This window comes from Emydura macquarii, unplaced genomic scaffold, assembly GCF_026122565.2.
Source record: "Emydura macquarii macquarii isolate MOO-44397 ecotype Brisbane River unplaced genomic scaffold, CSIRO-AGI_Emac_v2 contig_3343, whole genome shotgun sequence".
Classification (NCBI taxonomy): Eukaryota; Metazoa; Chordata; order Testudines; family Chelidae; genus Emydura; species Emydura macquarii.
Genome location: NW_027133480.1, coordinates 209,927 through 235,751, shown reverse-complemented (window position 1 = coordinate 235,751; position 25,825 = coordinate 209,927). Strand labels below are relative to the sequence as shown.

General features: G+C 44.9%; 2 protein-coding genes and 1 long non-coding RNA gene across 7 annotated transcripts in view; 1 reads left to right on the top strand and 2 right to left on the bottom strand.

Annotated features, from left to right (window-relative positions):
• Positions 1–3,236: 3,236 nt before the first annotated feature.
• HMX2 (H6 family homeobox 2) overlaps positions 3,237–25,825 on the bottom strand; it is a 52,113-nt gene continuing 29,524 nt past the window's right edge. Inside the window, exons 1-3 of one of the 5 annotated variants that reach the window (XM_067533355.1) lie at positions 13,684–13,716; positions 5,170–5,450; positions 3,237–4,242 (exon numbers count right to left, since the gene is read on the bottom strand). In XM_067533355.1, the coding sequence (XP_067389456.1) occupies positions 3,695–4,242; positions 5,170–5,450; positions 13,684–13,688 (834 nt within the window). In that variant the 5' untranslated portion in view covers positions 13,689–13,716 and the 3' untranslated portion in view covers positions 3,237–3,694. Of the gene's footprint in view, positions 4,243–5,169; positions 5,451–6,852; positions 6,911–7,201; positions 7,255–12,873; positions 13,094–13,683; positions 13,717–25,825 lie in introns of those variants that run through there. The other 4 variants (XM_067533356.1, XM_067533358.1, XM_067533359.1 and 1 more) reach the window with 4 other exon arrangements.
• Positions 7,549–10,684, top strand: LOC137143547 (uncharacterized). Its single transcript, XR_010917193.1, has 2 exons — positions 7,549–7,861; positions 8,480–10,684. It is a non-coding gene; the product is annotated as an uncharacterized lncRNA (long non-coding RNA).
• HMX3 (H6 family homeobox 3) lies at positions 16,205–18,854 on the bottom strand. Its single transcript, XM_067533366.1, has 2 exons — positions 18,524–18,854; positions 16,205–18,108 (listed from the first exon to the last, which is right to left on the bottom strand). Exons 1-2 carry the CDS (start codon positions 18,852–18,854, stop codon positions 17,501–17,503), a joined length of 939 nt encoding a protein of 312 aa, XP_067389467.1. The 3' UTR covers positions 16,205–17,500.

Below are 25,825 nucleotides of genomic sequence, written 5' to 3'. Positions count from 1 at the left end.
GTTGAACGGCAGTGAAAGGACAAGGACAAGCAGCCAAAGTGGGGATCACTGGGGGGTGGGTTCCCCTCACTCCAGTGTTCTGCTGTGCGGAACTCCACCCGCGCCCCCAGCTCCATGCACCAGCTAGCTCCTGCTTCATCCATGCTCCATTGTCATCAAAGAATCCGTTGTATTCGTGTGCACCCATCCACCGATAGGAAAGACGTAGCTATAGGAGCATAAGTAGACCCACTCTATCCGTATACAGGCTCTCGCTCCTTTGCACCCATTTATCCATAAACCAGTTCCACTCACGCACCATTCATTCATGCACGCATCTTAGTACTAACTCCATCCATGCACTAGTTGTCATCACGGCCCACTCCATCCCTGCTGTAATACTATTCCATTCATGAATGCAAGCAGAAACCTGTATTAGCAGGTAGGAGATGTTCTCCTAAATTCCCCTAGAGCAGATTGAAGTGCACTTTCCTTTTATGGGTCCAATAAGAAAGCGAGGTGCATGCAATTCGTATTCTTGCTTCTCATTCTATTTGGGTTTCCTATTTACTTCTATTTACATATTTTTAATTTGGAGTCTTAACAAAAGCAGTTTAATTAAAACTGGCTTTGTAGGATTCTCTGTTTTTCCTCTTCTTCTCTTTTCTTTTGAAATAAGTTCCTCAGCTGAAAATGTATATTGCTTTATTTTTCTCTTCCTTTCTACTGTTACTTAACTCTGTAAATAGATATTATTCAATTCTTTAAAGCTTGTATGATTTTCGCTCCTCTAAATGAAATAGTATTCCACTTGCACTCTTCATGTCTCTATGAGCGGGCTGTAGCATTCCCCTTGTAATTTTAAGAGATTTCGTTTCTCTCCCACTCTCTTCAGTTCTTGTCTATCAAAAGCTCCTCCTGAATTATTTGCACAATCTTATATCTCTTTGGGTTTTATTAATGAGAAATACAGAGGACAATTAGCCTCTGAGACAAGAGTCAAATTTGTTTTAATTGGAAATTAATTAATTGCTCCTAAAAGTAAAATAGGCAGTTACACAAAATAGTGTGAATGCATTGAATCTTACCCACTGATTTGTTGTGTCTTAATAGCACAGAGTATCAAAAAGTTTCAAGATTGAAAGGGTGGGGGGGAGACACCCTGATTGTAAAGGTTCCTTTAAACCACCTGGAATTAGAACTGGTTGCCTTTCGGATCACCCCTAGGAAGGAGCTTCTGCACTCACTAACGTAGAGAGACTGGAAAGCAATCAATTCCACACCGATATAGTCTTGCTGTTGCAAATGTGACTCAAGATGTCTGCTTCTCACCAAGCTAACAAGGGTAATTACTAATGGACAGTAGAAAAGGCGTCCTTTCATTTCTCGTAGTTTGGAGGAGTATGGCAAAGGATTATTTTAAAAATGTCAGGGCTCCAAAGGAATCTGAAATATTTTTTATTAACAGTGAACCTCCAGTGAAAATATTTGATTTTACTTTTTATTTTCCTTAATATAATGCAATAAAGAAGACTATTTGTGTGTGTGTATGCGTACAGAGCGAGCATAGTATAATTATGATCATAAAAAGCTTTTGAAATTCAATAATATGCTAGTGAAACTTCACATTTACATCAGTCGGTTATTTCCGGTGTATTTTAGGACGATCTGATTTTTAGCTGTTAATAATATTAACAGGCAAATTAAAGCCGTATTAAGCAAGAATCAAAAGTGAAAATGGAAAACATTTCTGCGAATTCTGATTTTAATGCCAACCCTACGCAAAAATGAAAGATGGTAATGTGATTAAATTATCCTGAATCATAGCAAACGTGAGTTTGATTTTCTTCTGAGCCATTAAAAATATTCGCCCGAAGCTCTTCACTATAGTTTATTCAATTTGATACTCCAAAATAATTTTAAAAAATCTTTTAAAATGTTTTGTTTTACATGAAAGACGACATGCAGAGAGTTTTCATTTCATTTCATTTATCAGGATGATACCTTTATAATCCTCCGGCTCTATTTTTTTTTTTTTTTAAATCGTAGAGGTAATGTCAGCTGAAATGTATTTAGTTATTGCTTCTTAAAATATCTTCCTGCATTCAGCTCCTTAACCGAAGAACAGGTGGCTATGCTAAAAATGCAACGGTGCCTGCAATTTAAAAACCACTTGATGAAGTATTTACTTTTTGTTTAAACGATTCACTTCATCCTCTGTACAGAGGAGGCTGCAGGTGTTTTTAGCACTTGCAAGAGAAGCTGCTGAGCGCTAAAATCAATCATGGCTCAGAAAGTCACATTTCTATTAAAAGGAGCTGGCAAGCACTTTGCGTGTGATCGTAGCATTTAGCAGAATACACTGCAAACTACAAAAACACCCCTCATTTCCGGAAACACTTCTCTGGTCTGATCACTAAATGAAGAAGGTTCATCTTATTTCCGGATAAAGACACCAGGACTGCTGTGATCCCAATGCATTTGATATTTGCAAGGTTTGGGAATTACAATCTATAGCCTACGTTTCCCATTCAGTCTACTTGTGATGGTGAATGTGAGGGAGAAAAGTATTTCTTCACATGCATACCCGTAGTATTGTTTTATGGTGAGAAGAGGGGTGTAAATATGAAATAGAAAAATATCAATCCACAGCGTGCACCTATATATACAATAGTGATTAAGGGGTATATAATGGTGGTGTAAATACACTTAGATATTCTATTTTAAAATGAATGTAATAGTTGTATCATTTTTCATATTTAGATTCTTTCTACAAACTAAGATCACTGGTGTTGATAACTGTGATGCATTTTGCATTGCAGATCCTATATAGGATCGAAAAGACTAATATGCTATTACAGTAATTGAAGGTTTTACAGTAACTTGCCTAGACTAAGATTTTATTTTCCCACTAGCCTTTTTTATCCTTCGCACATTGCACCAGGCAGTTCCCTTCACTCTGAGTTACTCTGTATTTCCTGCCCTGTTTTGATCAGTGTACAGTTCCTGTTCGATTGCCTTTGCTGAAGTGCGTGCAAACGTAGGCGGAATCTCGCTGGTGGACGTCAGGCTCTCTCGTAACTTTAAAGAATTACAACATTTCCTGAATGCAGTCGGAAACAGTTATTGAACAGCACAACACAAGAGGCTTCTGTCCCTCTCCCCGCTTCGCAACTAATACCAAAAATGCTGTTCAACAACAATGCGCTTTGCTTTTGGAACTGAAATATGCAATCAAGTTGGCAAAAGTTACAAAAGATGTTTAAAATGTTTTATTTTCTTTAAAAATATTTACAGATTTGAAATATGCTTTTTTTTTTTTAATTGCATTTGCAAGGGATAGAATAATATTCAGGGAAGGGGGAGTGTTGGAATTGGCCTATACAATTGCAGGGACAAATAACCAAGCGCCCTGGCTTTTCCTACCTGCACATGCAGATAGAGAGACGATTGCAATTGGATTTTAAAGTCCCGTGGAGCTCAGAAAGTCAGTTCTGTCTGGTGGGATAATGCAGGGCGATCGTACATAAAAACACTATGCCAACCTAGAAACGAAACAAGAGGATCCAATAAATAAAAATAATGAATACACATGGTGTATTTTTTAACAATGCAAGAAGCACATTTGTTTTCCTGTGGACAGAGAAGGGTGAAATATCTGAAAGGTCAGAGCGGCTATCTGAGAGCTATACAGAGAACCAGACGGCTTTCCGAGTCAGTAGTCGATCTTGTTGTAGAGATTATAGAGAGGTAGGGCTGACAAGTTGCTGCCTGGGTAGTACAAAGGGGCTGGGAAGGCGATAGACCTGGGCACTGGCACTCTCAGGAGGGAATTGTCTCTGAAAACTAGGGGCATCCCCACTAGTGTCTGAGCTGAGGCGTGAGCCATGTTGGCCGCCTCCAGTTCTGCCGAGAGTTGCCTTTTCCATTTGTTCCTGCGGTTCTGGAACCAGGTTTTCACCTGAGTCTCCGTCAGCTGCAAACTGGAGGCCAAACAAGCCCTCTCCGAGCTGCTCAGGTACCGTTTCATGTCAAAGGTAGACTCCAGCTGGTACACTTGGCTCCGGGAGAAAACAGTGCGGGTCTTCTTTTTGGCTGAATTAGCCTGTCTGTCCCCTCCGTCTCTTTGTCTGTCCCCTGCAGACGGGGAGTTGGGAGGGAAGTGTTTCTCTTTTTCCTCCTTCAAGTCCTGTTGGGATTGGGAGAGGAATTGCGTCCTGTCTGTATTTACTGTCATCGCGCCTCCATTTCCCTTCGGATTGCCTTGAAGAGAGGAAAGAAACAAACGAACAAACAGAGAGATTCCACATCAGGCACTCTGCAGGGTAGAAAACGCTGCATTTCCCTGCTCCGCGGTGCGCAGAGACCAGCTGGGGGGGGGGGGAAACCTGGTCAATTTCCCAGCTGCAAGGTGCAAAGTTGCAGAGCAGCCGCTTTCATCGCGTTTCCCAGCACAAGGGCTGAGGAAAATCAGCTCCCAGCATTAAGATGTTCTTACTTTAGAAACACACGCACCCATCTATGCTCAGTGAAGATAAATGAATAACAGCGGGATGGGGGGAAGGGGTTGTTTGCTTGCTTTTAAAGGGGCTTCTTTCCGATAGCCGGAGAACTGGTAGATCTGACTTAATGGCATATCGTTTCACAGCCCGTTTATTCCCAAATAATGCTCAGAACTAACATCTTTCTTCCCCTTCCTCGGCAGCTGTAAAGAACAATCTCAGAAAACCACAGTTATCAATCACGTTAAACGGATAATCGTTCACAAGGGAAGGGGGGGGGATATTCAGGGAAAGGACTAAAATCCAAGGACTCTTTTACTAAACCCCTTTGCACCGAACCCGGTAAAGAACCGGCGCGAACTCAGTTGGCCCCGAAAACACGGAAAACGGCCAGCGAAACGCCGTCGACAGCAGAGAAAACAAATGCAAAGGACCCGGTGTGGACGCGTTACCGTTTGACAAGAGAGGTTGACAAAGGACTCGCACACCCCAGCGCCCCAGACCTCGAAACGCCTCGCCACAGCTCCGATGTCAATGAAGTGGTTTCACCCTCGAAAAGCCCAGAGGAGAAGAGCCTGGCGGAGAGCTGCGGCGCCTGTCTAGACGCTATTCAGATCCTAGAGATAAAGTTATAGCGAAGTGCAGACCCCACACTCTTCCTAAGCAGGTAAATCTGGCCCGTACTTACTGGGACACGTGAAACTGATGGGCTGGTGTTTGTGGCAAGTTTCTCTGGGGCCCTGCGACTCAGGGCAGAAGCAGCCGTGATGTTTCCAGCTCTCTTCCGGCTCCTCTTCCTCTGAGGACACGGACAGACTTCGCTTCCTGCCCGGCCAGGCGACCGCCGGTTTGGGGTTTAGCTCCCGGCCCCCTTCCGAGGCGCCGCTGCCCAGGATGGACTGGATGGTAAAACTGGAGATCGGCGCCGCTGCGGGGGAACACTTGGTCGGGTCGTCTTTGCTGCTCATCCTGGGCTCATAAGAAAGGAGAGGAAGAAAGCTCTCCCGTTAGAGACACTCTGGGGGAAGAAGGTGTGTGTGTGAGCGCAGGTGCCTGAGGGTCGGGGGCTGCCGGGGGGGGGGGGGGGGGCTTGTTTTGGTTGTGTTTTGGGGTGTGTTTTTGGCGGGGCTTGGCAGGTTTTCCCGCAGCTTGCCCAGCCTGAATGCATGCTCCTTTCTCGCTCAGATCTCTCCTGATCTCCAGGCGGCGGGGTGGCGTGGCTCATTTGCATGGAGGTTACATCTGCCAGGGCCAATCACAGACTGCTGGCGGCCCCGGAAAGTTTCAAAATTCTAGCCCCCCGCAAGCGCGCTGCTTTTCGGGGGGCCGGCTGCCGGCTGAAGCCAACAGCACCGGATCGCAGCCTCGCATTCAATTTACGAGCGAAGGGCTCCGTTGAAATCCGGCGGCTACCCGGGATACAATACGTGCCAAAACAGGCGTCTACGTGTTTGTTCCTTCTCCATCACCTGGTTGGGGTGGAAACTGGGGGAACTGGCCTAGTCTGAATCTCTTGTTTACAACTGCTGTTTGAATAAACATATTGTGCATTTCAGGGATCGTCACCCTTTTGTTCATTAACCGGATCTGCGAGGGTCTGCTGCCTACCGAGCAACCTTTGAGTGCAAACGTTTAAAGACAAGGAATTTTTACGCTGCCCAGAAATGATAAAGGACGCTAAGTAAACTGCTTCCTTTTTCATTTCGTCTTTCCCTGGGTGAAGGAAAATGCTTTCGTATGAATTTTTCAAGAGTCGGGAGCTCTATTGTGTCTCTTTCTTAGAGCTAAAGATTTCAGAAACAGGCAAACCTGTGAACAAAAAATAAATAAAAATAAAAAAAGCCTCGACTGTATTATCATTCTGTCAAATAAAAACGCAAGAAAATAAGATCTTCAAATGCCAGGTCCTAGAGAAGTTGGAAAGATTTGGTTTGATTACGGCACTGGCTTCCATTTTGTGCCTGACAACCTCTATCCGACCTCAAGAAGGGGTCATCTAAACAAGAGGCTCCTGCTAAATAACTCCTCATCAACGTCCTAATTAATTATTATTGGCTGTTTCAGTAGGCCCTCAAATAATACCTTATCTAACACCACCCACCGAAAGGCAGAAATGGCCCCCGTGCAGTTATGAATCCCATCCCAAGTTTAACAGCTTGTCTTTCAGACATTGAGCCAGCCAACCTGCCCACAAAGATCTGACTCCGTTTCTAGGGAAAGCCAGGTCTGCCGTTTATACACGGCTGGGAGATTGCGGGAGAGATGAAAAGACTAAATGGATTGGAGTTGCCTGGCGCCAAGAAGCCTAGGCAAGGAGCATTTAGTCAAGGTATCGATAGTAGGATGCAATCCAACCTACGAAACGTATTACCTGTCCCAAAACGATGCAGGTACACCCCTAACCTTCCCCGTGGGATGTCATAAGTCTTTGTGGTGCAGCCGGACACCTATCTATCTGTACTTAAATCCTGTTCAGATGGCGTTTCTGTTGGGATTTACACAATTCATAGCAATCACTGTAACGACAATGGTAATCGCTTCACTTCCTCTGGGGTTCTACATCCTTCATCCAGGACATGGGATTCGAAGGGGAAACTATCGCTTTCGAAGTCTTAAAAACGCTTCCTCTGGAGGAGTATAATGATGACACGATCATTCCGGATTGCAACCACCCCCCTCCTTATTATCCCCTTTGCAATCGCATTAGGACTGGGGCTTACTTATTTTTAAACGGTACATAACGTGCATTCTAGTTGGCAGAGATGAAGAATGATGGAACCAGTACTGGTGGCAACTCGGAGCGATTTGCAGGCTCAGCTCAGTGTTGGTTTAATTAAAGCGACTACTTCAGGATTTAGACAAATGCCAAGTGTACAGTAGGGCACCTGGGCAGAATCTGCCGGACCAGAGCAGGGAAGCCTGCATGTTATCACTTCTTTTCCTTTATCTCCTGCAAACATTTCAAAGAGTGCTGGGTTTTTGCCCCCCCTAAAGTTCAAAACTAAATGTTGTGACCCGGGCCCTGTAACATGGGAACCTATGCATTAATTGGACACCCCTTCAATTACCGTTTCCCCCGAACTTCCTATTTGACGGTGCTCTCATATAGTGGAAATGTTATAGGTATTCAGTATTCCAATATCCAATTATCCAAAGATTATAGTCTCACTTGATTTGGATAGCACAGTTGAAAGCAATTATGATCAGGCGAATTTGGAAATCTTATTTAGATACTGAATTGCATATAACAGGGAAGCACAAGATGCATAAACAGGTGAGGGAAAACAATACTTCAGAGCTACTGAAATCTCCACGTACAACTGGGAAGCTATTCTGCTAAGAGAAATGAGTGGATACCTATTCTCCAATTTGAAGTCTCTGTGCGTTACTTTACATTAATTTTCCGATCTACTTATTGGTCTGTGGATGGGCTCCCAACCCTTTTTTTCAACCCAATCTTATACTATCTCTAATCAGGTTACGCAGGGGTAAGGGATCCATGCCTTTTGCCTTCAAGCAAAATGGATACCACCAAAAAAGGGCTGGGGTGAGAGGAGCAAATGGGTTCCTCTTTCCTCTGGTCACATATACTGGGGTCATCCTTGTTTCAATCTGTTGATTCTTTTAATAATATGTTTGTTCACCCGCCCTCCAAAAATCAAAAAAAAATCCAATCCGGGCGCGGGGTGGGGGAGTGAATGAACTGGAAATATACAAATCAATATAGACAAATGTCAAGACGTTTTAAAATGACATTTTCATTAACTCCAAGTCACCGTATTATGTCTGGTATATTGAATAAGGTATTTATAATATAATTAGGTATAGCGAGATGACGACTGTTACCCAGACCAGCTGCATAATCTTTAACTACTTAACTACTTGATAGACTCATTAATGGACTAATTGATTAGGAAAAGTGTTCCAACTCCTCTCCCTGCGAGGGGCAGGTGCTGTCCTGTTTTACCACATTAACCTTTTCAGTGCTTTTTCAACAGGGTCGAGACACATTACAAATGGTCAGCTTTAATCATGATGTCAGCTCATTAACCCGAAAAGACTCCTCACTGAAATACAATTTAAGAAATCGTCCTTCATTCAGCTCTGCCTCCCAAGCACTACCCCAGCCGGGCCAAACTCTACCCAGAGTGAAATGGCAACTTTCCCAAAGTCACCTAACGCCCTCCAGCCGGTCGTTCAACAAAGGTGGGCGAATTGGCTGTGGATTAGCCTCGCTTCCCAAGATCACAAGTCCCAGAGCCACTCAGATCTAGAACGGGGGTGTCAGACAGAAAGGGAGCTTTTATTTCTGATCTCTTCTATGGTCTCCTTAACCGGTTGTACCATACACCGATGAGCGTGTTGCGAGAAAGAATCGCCACCGATATCGTGTTAAAATATCTCCCTTTCCCACTACTCCAGCAGAGAAGGTAGCGCTGGGCTGGAGCGGCGCAGGGATGAAGGCAAACGGTGGCTGGCGAAGGAGAACACAAAGAATGTGTGCACCCCAGGAAGTCTATAGGCCTGATCCCTCTCTCACTGAGATCAATCAGAGTTTGACTTGCTGATTTCAACGGGGGCAGAATCAGGTCCTAATCCGGACCCAGGCCAGCATGGAAGATTTGGTGAGGATGAGAAGGAGAGTAAAAAGGGCATCTCAGGGAGCGCCCCTACCACCAGTCATTGCTATTGACTGGCTCCACTGGGCAAGGGAGGGACCCTGCTTCTGCGTTCCCCTATTCGAGCAGCCCAACGCCTTCCCCAGGGTGCGAGACAAGGAAGTTCCCTGCACCAAGTGGCAGAGAGATCCGACCTGTTCTGCTGCGTCTGTGATTTTCAGAAGCACTGGCTGGGATTTTGGGAAAGCTCCGTGCCTCACACAGGACCGAGGTGTAACCAATACGCTCTCCACTCTGCTGTTGCAAAAAGGAACTGCTGGGATTTATTTTTATGCATGTTTCTTTTTAATTCCAAACCGATTAACTCTGCAGTTTGCCACTGCTGTTTGCTTAGGGACTGTCCCTAACGGTGCCCTCCCCCCCTGATTTTTGAGAAGAAAATAAAGTAGAAGGGTTATTGCCCCCTCTGTCCTACATTAATCAAATCAAAAGTGTACAAAAAGGAGGGGGGCGAATGAGACCAGTAAAATTTTTAAAATCAAGGGACTTTTCGGACAGAGAGAATAATGAAGGGCATCATAGCAGATCCTATTGTTCCACCGCCTTAACGGCTTCTAGGGAGTGAAATAGCACACAGCGCTGTCATTTCAACCCCAGTTAAAGCGAGGCATATGCTCACATAGGGCAGAGTCCTCTGTGAAACGGTGATATATTAGGACTTCTGACTGGAGCAGAGTTGGAACAGAATTTACAACCGGTGCAGACAAGGCGTGAAATCTGCCCTGTCATAGCTAAATGGGCAGATTTTATACGCCCATTTCAGTTTAAACTTGTTAAATGACCACATCTGTCAGGAGAAAGATCAGCTAAAATACTATGTTTGTTGTCCGTTTTACTTCTGAAGATATTTACTAATACCAAACTTGTTAGGGGATTAATTCAGTCTGGCTGACTGTTATGACATTATCAATGTAGGTTGTCTGGGGCTCTTGGATTTCTTTTTCAGGTGATGGGAGCATCTCAGTTCTACGTTCATTATCATATGATCAAATATTTAGCAGCGCAGAAACTGGCGCTTGTATTGGGGTTAAATGTGAAATATAATCCGCAGATGTGTGTCTTTCCCCAGTTATATGTGTTTCGAACATCCACATCTCCCTGCAGCCCGGGATGCCCCTCAGATCCCACATGTGTGATGATAGGGTAAATATGTTCCAATGTTGCAGCGAGAGAAACTTTCCAAGATAGAATGGACGCTTTAAAGTTTAGATCTCCAGATTATTAGAAGGCTCGGTATTAAAGTGGCCCTGAGCAAGCTTTCAATGGAGCCTAATAAAAATTGATCTCCCCTGCTTTTGCAGCAGTTGGGAAATAGGTTTGTTGAGCGGCTGTAATATTGGGAGAAGGTTCCCTCTGAAATGACAGATGAAGTCATAAACAAGTTTGATCTTGGAATCAAGCTTCGATAAATATTAAACACAGTCTCCTTTACACGTGTGGATTATGATATATGGCGCGTCCAAACTTTAAAATAAGGAAATACCAGAGAAAATGATCTCAATAAATTTTCTAAGTATAAACGTTGATTATGTTTCGATTTTCATTCAAGAGCCTCTGCTGCTCGTTTTTTGGTGCAAATGACATCTCGCAATAGGCTTTTGGGGAAAAGGGCTCCCTGTTTGAAAAAGAGAGCCCTAGAGGTGTACAATTTATGTAATCTGTGGCTGGAAAATGAATCGTGTAATTTATTGGAAAACAGAAAGTCATGAAGATTGGATCAGCATAGCCTGTCCAAGGCCCCCTATCCATCAAGTTCCAATTAACAACCTAACCAGAGAGCTTTAATGTGTTTCCAATCTAGTGGCCTGATAGACTCATCAATTCCTCGGGGAGAAATTAAGAAAATCGACCGCCCCTTGGCGTTGTAGTGTCATTCCTTCCTGCAACTATATGTCAAATTAAAAACACAATTAAAATTTAAACTGTTTCAATCAGAGGGTGCCCTGCAACCTATGTTTCACTTAATAGAACTTTGATGAAAATCTGATGGTTCCACTCCATCATGAAAGCGAATAGAGCTTAGGAGAGTAAGAGATTCTTTATATTTATTTAAAATATTACAGCTCAGGAGAGGCAGGCCCAGGTGACCAAACCTTAGAGAAGCAGAGTTTTTATTCCCATCAAATTGCCGCTTTCAAAAGCAGTGGGAATACCTGGAGGATGGCACATGCATATATACTGGGCGTCACACGTGTGATGGGGGGGAAGATGGGCAGTCAATAAAACAAAAATATTCCCCTCTGCCCCCTTTTATCACTGTAAAGACAAGGCAGTCTAAAGTGGCTTATGGCAAAAAGAGGCAAACTTGCGGTCGGTTGATTTGGACTTTGAAATATGCGTGAGTAATACGCAGCAGTCGGAAAAGGTACGGCTTAGCCCCGCTTCCCGCCCCCTTTATCTCGAACTTCATGGCTTTCACCCTGTAAACCATAGGCTTGTGGCTGTAGCGCTCCCTATGCAGTGGGGGCAGAATCCCCCAATTCTGAATACCTGCTGAATCCGAACTCAGGGGGAGTTTTGCGTGAGTGAGGACTGCAGGGTTTGGACCCAGAATCTTTTCTTAATATTCATAAACTCTTTTTGCCTCCTAGTGATGTAACTTTCAGGCATACTTATATATATTATATATTTAAGACAATTTATATATATTTAAAGTCAATGATCAAATACCTAAAGGCTATTTTTATTTATTTAAACTATTCAGTAAAGGAGAAGGATATATCCTCGGACTGCAGTTCTTGGACTAGTCAATATCCTTTCCCCACACACAGGTGAAAAGTAAATCAGAATATGTGTATTTTACTTTTTAAAATCTCCTCCTACTTAACATCTATCCCCAATTATTCTGTCATATAGGCGGGTACTGTTTTAGGTTCTGAACCATGCCTTTTACTAAATGCTATTGATTTAAGGGGGTCCTGACGGTACTGTGAGAGGATGCGGGTGTGGGCGTGTATTTTAAAGAGAGAGCAAGGTGGTAAAGATGTATCCTGAAATGCAGGACGTTGTGTTATAATGTAGCAAAGCGCAATGTTAAGGGCCGTGCAAAGAAAAAACACCGTAGGCCGATTGAAAGGATCACATTAAGTAAGCGCTGTTTCAGAAGCTGCTCCAAATCTGAATCTATTCATCTAAAAAGAGCCAAGGAATATTGTTTGGCAGGATGCACGGCTCCTGTTATTTTCCGTCCGTCCTGAGCCCCGACTGCTGTTTTGCAAAATTGCTAATCAGATTGGAGCCATGAAAGGATAATTTGGATGTTTGAGAACAAACCAAGGTCATCAACACTGACGAAAGAGCACATGAACAATAGATTCATTTGAAACAATATTTTACAGACGTTTCACGATCAATATGAACTGAAGCATTATGCTGTACCAATCTGTTAATGCTCTTAATGGTCTTCTCATTCCGTTTGCACACTATACTAAGTCGATAGAGTAAAGTGATTATTACAGAGACACTTGCAGCATAGTTGAAAAAAAAACATGTATCCCCCCTCCATTATTTTAAAGATGAATTGTTCATTCAGAACTGAGAAGAGGTATATTTCTTTTACAGCCCTCTTCCTCTATAATCTAATCCAATTTTTTTTACCTTTGCATCTTCATCATATTACCTTCATGGCATGCCTATTTCCAGCAGAATGGAACATTACCAGATAACGTACATTACATAATTTGCAGCAAAACAAAAACCAAACAAAAACCAACCTCAAACTTCTTCAGTAGAAGTCTACAGCTGCTTGGATATGGGCACCGATCAATCGCTTGTTCAACCTGGTCTGTATTCTAATCTCAACTTCAATTCTCAAGAGGCAAAAGACTTCTGAATCCAATAATCTGGTGGCTGGGAAGTTTATATCTTTCTTTCTGCTGTTTGCTATACACAGAAAGTCTCTATTTACTACCAAATAAAAGAAATACATGTATGTTTCTAATACAAACACTAAAGCTAGTTCTGTTCAGCTGCGCTCAAAACAGTGGCTATGAAGAACTATGTATCTCTTTAATTGCAAACAAAGGCACAGATTTGCAGAGCTCAGCTGCAGCAATAAACAGAAGTGGTGATATAGTTGCTACAGATTAAGAAATGAAGCAACTTTCTTTGAACTGCATAAACCTTGAGACCAAACAGCCCTGCCTCTGACTAGTGGCTAGTTTATTTGCAAAGTGATTGTCTTAAATCCTTTAAAGTACAGTACTTGCTTTTGGTTCCCAAGAAACTTTCCACCACCGCCGAATTCTGTGGTGTGTTTTCTCTAGGAACTTTTCTCTGCTTAGAAAACAGAGGAGCTTTCTTTCTTGTTTACCTCTGATCCTTTCTCCATTGTATATTTTGCAAATTAGTGTAGGACTTTACTAGAGGGTTGTCAACTATTCAAATCCACTAGGAAAAGTTACTTTGAGGAATTATTTTGCCCCAATCACTCCCTTAACGCTAGAGTAAATGAAATGTACGAGTAGAAGTTAGTTTAAAAGGAGTGTGGTGTGAATTTCAAAACTCCCGAATATTAAACTCACAGCATGTTCTAACCACACCAGAAGATCCTCTCCGAGCCGGGTTAATCTGGTTAATAGGCTCCGATGAAAGGATAGAGCTGCTCACCTGAAAGATGAGGTGTTGGCACGTTTTTGCGGATCTCACTGAATGGAAGGTTTACTTAAAGTGTAGAAATTTAAAGGAGAAAATGTTCTTTGGTTGTGCGGAGACCTAGTTAAACCACAAGCTGCAACAAAACCAGTGTTATAGAGCTGCCCCTGTCCTCTTTTCTTGTTTTAATTCACGATTTTGAGCCTGTGTGTTTTTTAAACTCAGCCCTTCTTGTCTGATGAGCTGGTGTGTGCTAGACAAGGACGGTCATTTTATTGCTGCAATTATATTCTTATGAGCCGTGGTGCTTCCACAGGAGCGGTGATGGAGGCAGCAGGTGTAGTATCTGAGGAGATAAAAGAAACACAGAGGACGACCTGTGTTTGCAACAAACTAGTCATTTCTCGACTCAGGAAAGACTGGGTCAGTCAATAACCGTTTTCTAGGCACTGACCACAAATAAAGGAGTATTTCTTGGCGTTTGATAACATCGTGCCACCACGCTGTAAACTCTATGGATGTATTTGCTATTACAACATTATTTTTAATGGGCTGCTATTGACTTGCCCCAAAGTTAGTATTGCAAACAGCAAAAGGCATCACTTTGTTTGTAGGTGACACAAGGAACAGCATATTTTGACTCAGAATTTCTGTTTATTTTTCATTCACGACCCATGCCAGGATTTTTATCCCAAACGAAAAGAAAATGAACGACTATCTCTTCTCAATGGGGCTTTTGCGAAATCCTGCCCGAACTGTACACACACCTTGATTCGGAGCCGTTTTCTATAAACTGGAAACGATAGTATCGCTCCAATCCGAAATAATCAGCATCATTAATAACACACGCTTGTGCCAGCTGGGCTCATGGGATGTAGCAAAAACCTCCCCCTCCCCCACGAGAAACTTTGAGGGCCGTTTCCCAGGACTGAACTTCAAACGTGACCTTCTCCAAGCCAAGCCCAAACCGACTGCTGAATGCCAGCAACACTGGCTGCCATCAGCCGATTTCACAAAGCCAGCGCCAATGCCGGGCGGGACGGGTGCCCAGCACTGGGCGAAGGGGAGGGGGGGGGGGTTGCTCTTGCTTTAGCACCTGGGCGGCTTTGCTTCCCGGGAAAGGGGATGCAAGTTCTGCATTGCAACTGCACATTGTGCTCGGGTTGGCGAAGGGCCGGAGCAGCCCCATCCCTGCGGTGCTGAAGTTGGGATGCGCAGCGGGCAGCGGTGCTGAAGCCGGAAGTTGGAGCGTGCAGAGTCTGCAGAGGGAAGCTGCCTGCCAGAGCACCTGGGCGCTGCTGCCGCCGCTGCTCGCCGAGGGGCAGCGGGCTGACGCCAACCCCCTCGCTTCCCGAGCTGACAATCTCCCGGGGGGGGGAAACCAACCAACCAACCACACACACACACACACACACACACCGATCTGACTTTAAAACAATCACCCCGCGCAGCAATGGTGTGGGGAGGCGCTGCTGAGACAGGCGGTGCCTGGGGCAGCGGTGCGGAGAAGCCACTGGAAGACTAAAGCAGCCGTGTCTCTCCTGCCCCCCTTGTCTTGGGGGGAGGCTGCGTGTCAGCGGGGAGGGCTGGTGGCAGGGTAGGTGGCGATGGGCGGACGGGCTCTCTGGGCAGCCTCCCGACGCGAAGGTGGAGCGCAGGAATCCAAGGTTCCCTTCCCGGTGTGAAACCAGCCAGAAACCTGCACCCCTGCTCCCCACGCCCAGCCGCCGCGGAGGGGAGCCGAGTATGGGCCACGCTCTGCTTTGATTCCACCTGGGAAACTTTGAATCTATTGCCGCAACCCAGGACGTTTGTCAAAAGCACTAACGCCTCCCAGGCTGCCCCCGGGGCCCTTGGTACAGAAATGTCCTCTGCCGGGGAGGGGGGATTAAATCCGAATTGTCCCGCTCCCTGATTATTAGTTCAACACCAGGGAACCGTGGTTGAAGGGATTTCTCTGAGTGTGGACGGGCAGCTCCCTTTGATTCGAATTGGGTTTCCGAAACCCTCCAGTTCTAGCAGTCGAATCAATCATCTCTGCCAGACATATACCTGGCTGGGATGGAGTTCAGAGGAAGCCGGTGCAGCTGGCATGCCTCTGTTTTCTAGGAAGCGTCATGACCCCGGGAGGCACCCCTGCCATCTACCATACGCCTGCAAGGCCACTCACCAGCGGCGGACCGCTCAGGCTGAAGGCAAGCCGGAGCCTGACACTCTCTGTATAAAAACTAAATTCGAAAACCCCTCCCCGTGCTAACGACACGGGAGTCAGCAAAGTGGTTGCTCATTTCGTCGAACAAAGCACCCTCTGTCTCACCAGTTCCTGCAATGAGAGCCCGTGGGAGGGAGTGTGCGGCTGACAATAGGAGGAACTGTGGAAGGTTTAAAGACACCTGTTCTCGTCTGATTTTCCAAAGCCACACTTAAAAAAAAAAAAAATGATAAGGAACGGGTTTTATTTATTTTTCCACCACAACATTCAGTTATAACAGTATTGCTTGTTTTAAAAATAGGACCGATTCCTGGCAGAACTAGAGAGGCAACAAAAGCCAAACCAAAAAACCTTGGGATGAGGGGAAACAATTGTCCTACAACAGGTGAGCAGACAGCAGGAAAGACAGAGAGAATGGAGGGTGTCCACACAGCACTTGATTTCAGTCTATTAAATCCACATACCCAAAGGACTTTACAAGAAAACTGTACATAATATCAAATAAGTTAAAATGTGTCAAAGATTGATTGTCCTTCACTTAAAGCGCTCAACGCACGGAACCTCTTTTATGTATTTATTTATTTTAGCGGGACTAGTGTTTATTCCCCCTCCTATCCCTCTCTTTTCCCTTTCCTTCCTTCTTTTTACTACATGAATGAACGCAATTATACAACGAAAAAAAACCCCCTTTCTCGCCCTTAAAATAAAAGCAGTGCTTTAAGAATTGTCATACAATATTGCACAGTTCAAAAGTACAATAGTATTTTTTTTTTTTTACAAAAGAAAGCAAAAGGGTACAGATTATTTTTAAAGAAAGGAGGGGAGAAGCCACGGACAATAATCATCCACAATCAATCGTTTTAAAATCTAAACAAATGAGAATAAATAAGGATCACCCAAAGTGTGTCTATAATTAACCATTGACTTTTTGGCTGTATTTCTTTCGAGTTATAAAGTCCCATCACAGAAACCTAACGATACAAAACATGGAAAAGTGACCAGCAAATTTGTACAAAGGTCTGGGTAAATGAAAAGCCTCTGTTGGTGGAGAGTCTTTGAGTTGTAACAGAACCACGAGGATTAACAAAACTGAGAAAGAAGGAAAGGCAGGAACAGAAATTCCATTTCCCGTTAGCATTTGGCAATTATGGAGGAGTAAACGGCGATCATTTATTTATTGTTGCTTACAAAAATAAAACTAAAGCCCACAAAGATCAGCGCAATATTTCGTTCGCGTTTACAAAAGATGTAACAATTCTAGTGTTCTCTACACGTTTCCACTTCAACTCTGGTTTTATTTTTAGGGATTTTTTTCTCTCTCTCTCCTAACAACAACGCATTCAAAAAAAGAGCATCAAATATTCGCTTGATGAATTGCACAATTCATTTGAGTACTTACAAAATCACTGATCATTTACAGCTGCTCGGGTTCCTCGGGCCTCTCTCCTGACCTAGAGGTTTGGTGATTTTTTTTTTTAAGCCACCCCCTCCCCACTGGCGCACAAGAAAGCTGATTTTTTGCCTGGGCTCAGTTCTCAGACGGGTCGCAGGAGCGGTACCGATGTGACTACAGGGTGGGAGTAGTAGACTGGGTGGGGGAATGTGAGGAGGGGCTGGCTGACCGGCACGTTGGCAGCGGAGGTGCCGTTCTCAGCGGTGGAGTTCTCATGGTACAGGATGGGCACCCGCACTATTCTCTGGGCAGCGGCGTGGCTGAGGTTGGCCGCCTCCAACTCCGCGGCCAGCTGCCTTTTCCACTTGTTCCTCCTGTTCTGAAACCAGATCTTGACCTGGGTCTCTGTCAGGTGCAGAGATGCTGCCAATCCTGCCCTCTCCGAGCTGCTCAGGTACCTCTTCATGTCAAAGGTGGACTCCAGCTGGAAGACCTGGCTCCGGGAGAAGACAGTGCGGGTCTTCTTCTTCCGGCAGGGTTTCTTCTCCGGACTGTCTTCCCTGGCTTTCCAGTCCTCCCCGGCCTCCTCCTTTTTCCCTTCCTCCGAGTCGCTCTCCTCTAGAATGATCTCGTCGGGGCTTTTTGAGTCCAGCTCCTTGTGGCCCGGGTCAGCCTTGAGCAGGGGTTCCGGGGAGTCTCTGTCTGTGCCCGAGGCCGGGGAGGAGTCTCTCAGGAGCGATTTCTCGGCAGCTGCAGGAAAAACAAAACCAAACCCAAAGCACCTTTATCAGCACCTGCCAGCGCACCCCGCGGGGAGGGACCCGATGCCTCCCTGCAAACTTAGCAGCGAAGGGCAAGGGAGAGAGCTGGCTGCTGCCTGCTGCTCACCACGGGGCCCCAGCCCCGGGCAGCCTGCCGGGGGGGGCCTGAACAATGCAGGCACCGGATCCCCTCCGCTCTCAGCGGTAGCTGCGCGGGGAGGGCGGACCCGAGCCGGGAGGGCTGCACGGAGACCGCGGCAGACAGACACGCTTCTCCGGGCAGCCCGGAGAGAGCGCGGCACCGGCTCGCCGCCCCACGAGACGAGACACCCAGCAGAGGGGGCGGGGGGGCATCACTGAGCCGTGCTCGCCGAGACAGACAGACAGACAGACAGAGTCAGTACCTTCTGGCCTGGGCAGGTGGCCTCCCGCGGGGGTCAAGGTGTACGGGTACCACCAGGAGGCTGGGGACCTCTCCAAGTAGTGCGCCTGCAGGGCAAACCTCTGCGCCGGGATCTCAAAGCGGGGGAAGGCGAGATCGCCCACCTGGGAGAGGGCGAAGCCGGCTCCGTCCAGGGCCCCCTTGGCGGCCGGAGCGAAGAGAGCTCCGGGCTGCTTGGGAGGCGCCTTGTGGCGGTCGCTGTTCAGCAGGTTCTTGATGGAAAAAGGCGACTCCTTGGGCGGCGGCGGCGGCTGCTGCTGGCTGCTGGGGGTCTCCTGTCCCGGCTCAGGCATCCTCCTCTGGGTCCCCGGCAGGGCAGCGGCGGCTCAGAGCATAAACCACACTCTAACTGCACTCCAGCGGCAGCAGCAGGCGCCGGGCGCCCACTCCGGGCTGAGGGGGCGGGGGAGGCTGAGAGCGGGCGGCTGGGCGAGGAGGCAGCGCCTCCGCGCATGGGGGGGGGGCGGGGAGGAGGAGGGAGAGGGGGGCTGCTCAGCCGCGGGGCAGGCAGACCCCCAGAGCCCGGGACCGAGGGCTGCTGCAGGGAGGAGGCGAGGAAGGACCAGAGCCCGGCTGCTGCTGCGTCAATCTGGCGCCGGATGCTAATGATGAAATCAAAACGCCATCCAAGTTAAATGCAGGGAGTACACGGCGATTGGGCACGCACAATGGCAAATGGGATTAGGCAGCCGCCGGAGGAGAGGGCTCCGCACAGCCCCAGCCCCGTGCAGCAGCAGCAGCAGCAGCAGCAGCAGCAGCGATGGCAGCCTCCCCCCCGCCCCCCTTAGACTTGGTGCTTTGGCTTCAGGCTATAAGAGCTCGCCTGTTATTGGCTTTATATAGTCCAATTAGGCAGCAAATGAGGACAGGGCTATTAGCACAAAAGGATATTGGCTCTGCTAAAGCACCACTAGAAGTGCGGGAGGCCAATGACACAGATCTCACTGCTCGAGCCACAAACCTCCCCTCACACTGCCCCCTCTCCTCCCCAGCTGCGCCGGTCCCCGGGGCTTGGAGATCCTTGGAGAATGCAGCTAGTGCCGGGTAGGATTTGGGGAGTGGGGGAGGCTCATCCATAGCATTGTCTCCTCACCCAACCCCAAGCCCCGCAGCCCGGGAAGGGAGGCACGGATCGCCTGGGGCATTCGTGTTCATTCTCTTAGAGCGCTAATGAGATGAACCAAGGCAGAAGGAAGATTAAATATGAATCCAAACGACAGTCGAGACGGGCTGGTATCCCCTGACTGCATCCCTCCCAAAGTGATCGCTGAGCGCATCTCCAAAATGCTCAACATCCCAACGAGCCGGGCTGCTGCAGATTCCTCTCCTGAAAGTGTCCCGCGAAGGTGATCCACAGTTGCACAGAATGGGAATTTTGGGGCGTTTCCATCCAACTGTTTACACACGAATTTTAAAATGGTGTCCTCGACTCACCCATCACCCAAAATACACTGACCACTTGACCTTTATCAGGAGATCAGAACTTGGTCTTTAGATTAACAAAAATCCTTCTTTCAGAAAAAAAGTATTGGATGCATCTGTTATGGAGCCCTGACACTTATCTATGATATTAACTATACCATAGTGCTTTATCCAAGGTCGATAGATAGATATTGTGTACAGCAACATGTTACATATAAGGCTAACAAGGAGGCAGGCTGAAAAGTCTGTGGTTCTTTTGATACTGGTAATTTGTAAAGTGTTGTTTGGTTTCATTCAGTTACAAAAACCAAAAACCCTTTAACCAATACTTCCGTTAAGGTATTACCTAGATTATATATTTCGCCTTTAAGGCTCTTATTTACAGAGGATTACCAGTTTAAAAGCAGAAGATGTAGTTTTTCCCTTACGAATTTTCCTAGCACATGTATGTTCTAAAGCAGAACACAACGTAGTTTAGGACAGGAAGCGCTGTAACAAACCTATTGTCAATGTTTCTTAAGAATGAGGCTATTGTTCACAGTTTCTTTTTTACAAGGAGGGGGAAAACAACAACGTTCACACGGCCCCTACTTTTGTGGAAGATCGCTTCTTGCGTTTGCAGGTATTTGGGGTTGCGGTCTACACGCCAAAACCAGCAGGTTTTTAGTGGACCTTTCACTTCATATTTTGCCCAATGTGCAGTGTCTTCCAACCTGCAGCGTCGAAAATTATTTCGCATCTGTTTAAATGGTTCAAGTGGAAATGGCAACACATGCATAAGAAAGTTGATCGGGCAGAATCTGAAGGAAACCCCCACGGCTTTTGCTCCTTCGTTGGGCGCACTTAGCAGCTCTTTTCTTTTTCCACTTTGCTACCCTTATGTTTGACTTGTGCAACCCACCTAGGACTGGAACTGCACTCTAGTTTTTTTTAATATTAATTATTAATCTGGAAAGGGTTTTTAAGTTGACAAAATCTGCTGGCTTGATTTCCTGTACATAACTTCTGTTAGAATAACACCCTTGAAGAGAACCCCATTTTATTTGGTGTTCAGGCATCTTCTGAGCAGAGTTTTCTGTGGATTTGCATGAATCTCCGTTATATTCTAGTTTGTGTCCGGAAGAGGACACTAAGTTTAAACAGATGAATATTGTTGTTTGTGTGTGTTCGCAAAACTTACATATCCGTGCAATATCCAGTCATTTTCTCTCTCTCTCGATATTATACGGAGGTGTAGGTCTTAGGAATCCACACAAGCAACAATCTCCATACAAATGATATTGCACTAATCTTTCCTGCAATTCAAATAAAAAGCGTATGCTTCTGTATACGTTTCCACACCTTGGAATCAATGGTGCGATGCCTATTCTGAGAAACACCAACAAAGTTTGCCTTACCTGCCCATTCGATTTCAAAATACTGACCTCACGTCATTTTGTAATCGTCTGTCCTGCAAGAAAGGGATAAAAGCCTGGTCTGTGTATTGTGCCGTTTTTAAGAATAAATGTATCCTTGATTTCACGGATTGGATGCACTGAAAGCTAGTACAGAGCAATAGCCCACCAGAAAAAAAAAGTTGTACCTTGGATGCTTTTGGTAAAGAAGACTTTTATCCTTCCAGACTCAGAATCTGGAGCAGGGAGTGACTGGACAGCTTGGTATTTTGCCCTCAGAAGTATATCTGATGTAATAAATCTAAGAAATGCACACATTAAAAATACATATCGGGACACCTCTATTTTTGTATATACTTCCCTTTGAGATTAGCCAGTTTATTTCTGAGCAGCGGGTTAATTTGAACACTCACATTTTCTCAGGGTCTTTCCAGAGTATAATGTGTCATCTATTTCCAAAGCCTGTCACTCCCTCACTGTCACTCTCTGATGACATCCTGCTAGTCAAACTTTAACATTCATAAGGTCTCCTCGTGGGAGAATAGATCTGAAGAAAGAGAAAAGGTGCCAGGTGTCTGTACAAATTACCTCAGTGTTTCATTCACTCCGGATCTAACTCTCTCACTTTCAGTGAGATTTCAAGCACTTCGGCTATTGTGGAAAACACTTTTTTAAAAACAAAAAACAAAAACAAAACCAATCAAAACAAAACAAAACCCCAACCAACCAACACCTTTGTATCACTGTCCCAATCCGGCTTCTATATCTTGCACAAAACTAAAGGGCAGAGCGCCCTCTGTTGGTATTTCCCATATTTCAGTAGCAACTCCCTTATAAGAAACAGAATTGAACCAAATCAATAGCTATTTTACAAGGCTATAAGGGGGAAATATCCTTCTCCAAAATCCAGCTCAATTCCATATTTGTAAAACCAGCCCAAGTTTTGTGTACAAGGAACAGGAGAATTGCATCAGCACAGGAGTAGCTCATTTAAACTAAGAGTCTAAAAAAGACCTCAGCTAGAACACTATTATACTCCGAGGACATTTATTTTAACATCATGAATTTGATCAGAAGGAAGAAAGTGCAGAGATCAAGACAATTAACATCCTGCCTTCAGTAGCACTGAATTGGCTCCTCCTTATAAAATATGTATGGTTGAACTGGGCGAGCTGTGTTCAGAAGGCATTTCAATTTCTGGGCTTTGTTCGAAACAGGAGTCGTCTTGTAAACGTTATTTCATACTGCCAGAATAGGCCTCACGGATTGAGTGCCAAACCTGCTACAACAAAGCAGAATAAAAATCAGGAATAGGGTGTGCTGTGTGCTAAAACAGGTCTTTAATCTGAAGATGGAACAGTTTTGCATCAAGTAGTGAGTGTATTTTTGCACAAGTCCTTTGAAAAAGCCTTAACAATACATGGCCATCAGTGATTTATAACTGAGAATAAGGAGGGAAGAGTGAGATACAGTAAATACATGCTGTATTGCGCCGGGGGGTGGGGAGGGGGAAGATAGTTTCTAGTTCTTTTGCAATGTATGCCACAAATTGTGGACAGGCAGGTTTAAAAAGGGAATAAACAGGAAAATATCCATACACATAGAACTGGTAGGCTGAAGGGAATAATATGTAGGAGCTCTGCGCGTATATAGAATAGGCAGGTTGGAGGGAACACACACACACACACACACACACACACACACACACACACACACACACACACACACACACACACACACACACACAAACCCACACAAACACACACACCCACCCCCACACCCCCCCCCCCCCCCCCCCCACTCTATAGGCATAAACTGTGAGTGGGAAATACAGTGTAGAAAAACACGTACAATCAGAACATGGAATGAGATTAAAGATTAATAAGGGAAAAGAAATACTTAATTTTAAAAATAATGAAGTCATATTCTCCATCAGTTCTGTTTAGCATACAGGATATGCCATTCTTACGTAGGAAACAGAGCCGGCTGCCTAAGACACTTAAACGCCAGGCTGTGTCTACGCTCGCCGGCAGGCAGCATTGACTGGGTTTTTCTTTGTCTCTCTTTCTCCAGCATAGGTATCGGAACACAATAACTGTCCAGTGTCTAGGCTGTCAAGCAGCACAGAAAGTGAATCACACCATTGTCTCCAAGCGCCTAGATACCATGGTGATGGGTGCATGAAAATAGTTTATGAAATAGAGAGAAGGCAGGTGCTGGGGTTTTGAGCATCCCATGCCGCTGAACAAAGCAGTGGGAGATGCTTGCCACTTGACTTCATCAATAGGTTGGATGGCCCTGGGCCCTGAGCCATCCAACCACTTGGGACCAGATTCTGGGCCCTGAATTTTCCATTAGACTTGAAAGATTTATTAAGCGCAGAATAGTATCAATGTTGACCATGATGCCACTGAAAGAATTGCAAATGTGGCTATGTATAAACCCACTCACTGGGTTTTAGACTGATAGACTGATGTGGTTCTCAATTCACAATTGAATCCATAATCCGGATTAACATTCTGAAGAAAAAAACAAACAAATACGAAGTATCCAACCCATTTAAACCAGGTGTAATTTTGAAAATTAGAAATAAATTTGAGCATCTGGCATTTAAAAAGAGGAAAATCAAATGTTCAGATGTAGATTCAAAAACAGGATGGGGGGGAGGGGAGAGATCTGTATTTAAATGGTTCAGTGACTCCAACATGTAAAAGTCTTTCTCGTTTCCTTTCATTTTAAGAGCTCATCTGACTCATTCTGAGTGTAGCTCTCGCTGAAATTACGTGGAACCAACACGTACAACCTTCTTTAGACAGTGAGGAGCTGTCCAGCAATGTGAGTTTTTAAGCACACTCTTGCAATCAGGGACGTCCTGAGGATTTATGTCATTCCCTGGAAAAATTGGGGTCTATGAACCCATGAATAGATCATACCGATCCAGCAAAACTAATGTAATATTTTAATCTGCAACAGCTACAATCGCGACCATATATTCTTCAATTTATTAAACTTTTTTCAGACCATGATGAGTGATAGAACAGAATGGGAATTGCTCATACAGCATGTTGCAATAAATGTAGCTCAGGTATTGCTAAGTCATGTGATTGTAACAATCATGATAAGGATAGAACTGGAGACAAACAAGCATCTAATTTAGGATTTTGTGCTGCCACCATAGTAGTATCTGAATGGCTTCCTCATGCAATAGACTGTAAATAATGAAGTCCCTAGTGAAAATTTCTCCATCACCTATGTATTATATAGTTTGGCCCTGTAGTTACATTATAGTTACTAGTTCCTGCAAAGAAATGACTTCATTCAGAAAAAGTCCCAAGGTGGATACAGATTTGACTATGCAAAGAGGAATATCTGGGGGGGGATGGGAAGGAATGCCAATCCTTGGCCTTAGTAGTATATGAGACTCTTCTTTTCAGAGGCATCTTTTTCACTTAAAGGCAATGTGCAAAGGGGGAAGGAGGAGGGAGACATAGGCTTGTGCCTTTTTTTGCTTCGTTGGGAAGGAGACCTGTTTTGCTGCAGGTCTCTCTCAGATGACTGTAAGATGTGGATTTGGTGCTCTCTCTGCTCTTAATCAAAAGGCTAGAAGTGCTAAATCCTTAACAAAGGCTCCCACTTCCCTCAGTGTTTGAGCAGAACAGGTTTTAAAACTCCCCAACCAAAAGAGCGTTTTAAACAGGCTGTATTAAAAGGACACCTCTTCTTCTTCAGTTTTTACTCCCTTGGTATCTGTGGCATCACAATCTACTAGTTCTCCAGTTATCCATAGAACCTTCCAGGGTAGAGGAGACCTGAATTTCTAATGTTAAAAGCAGGGGGACAGACAACAGAAACCTTGATCTTACAGTCCTCTTTTATATATCATAAAGAAGGGAAAAAAATAACTCCACTCTTTGTTGTTCTTTTCCCGTTTCAGGTCTCTTTCATTATTCATCTAAGGGAACAACACACAATTATTATTTTTACACTCCTCACAACAGGATGTGGGCCTACTGGGCCAGATGGTCAGCCAGTGTAAACAAGAGTAGCTCCATACCTCGCCTATTTTTGTATTTCTAGAACTGGATTGCTGTCATTGCGATTTAAATACATAATCATTATTTCATTAGTGTTTCCATTTAGAATTATTTGGCTAATCTACACATGGATTAGTCATGTAAATATGATGTTTGTGATAGTTGCTTGATGTGATTTGGAGTGATTCCTTATTTGTAGGTTTTGTCTTATGTTAAACTGCAAAGTGATTTATCTGATGATTTATCTTATCTGAATACATTCTCTTTTTTGTAATTTTGTTTTTATAAAGAAACATTTCTGTAGAGACATGGAACATATCTGCATTGTGTGATTTGAGATTACATATTATGTCATCTTTGCTATATGATGCAGTACTATAAGCCATATCAATTTTATATGTTTGAAGAATTATC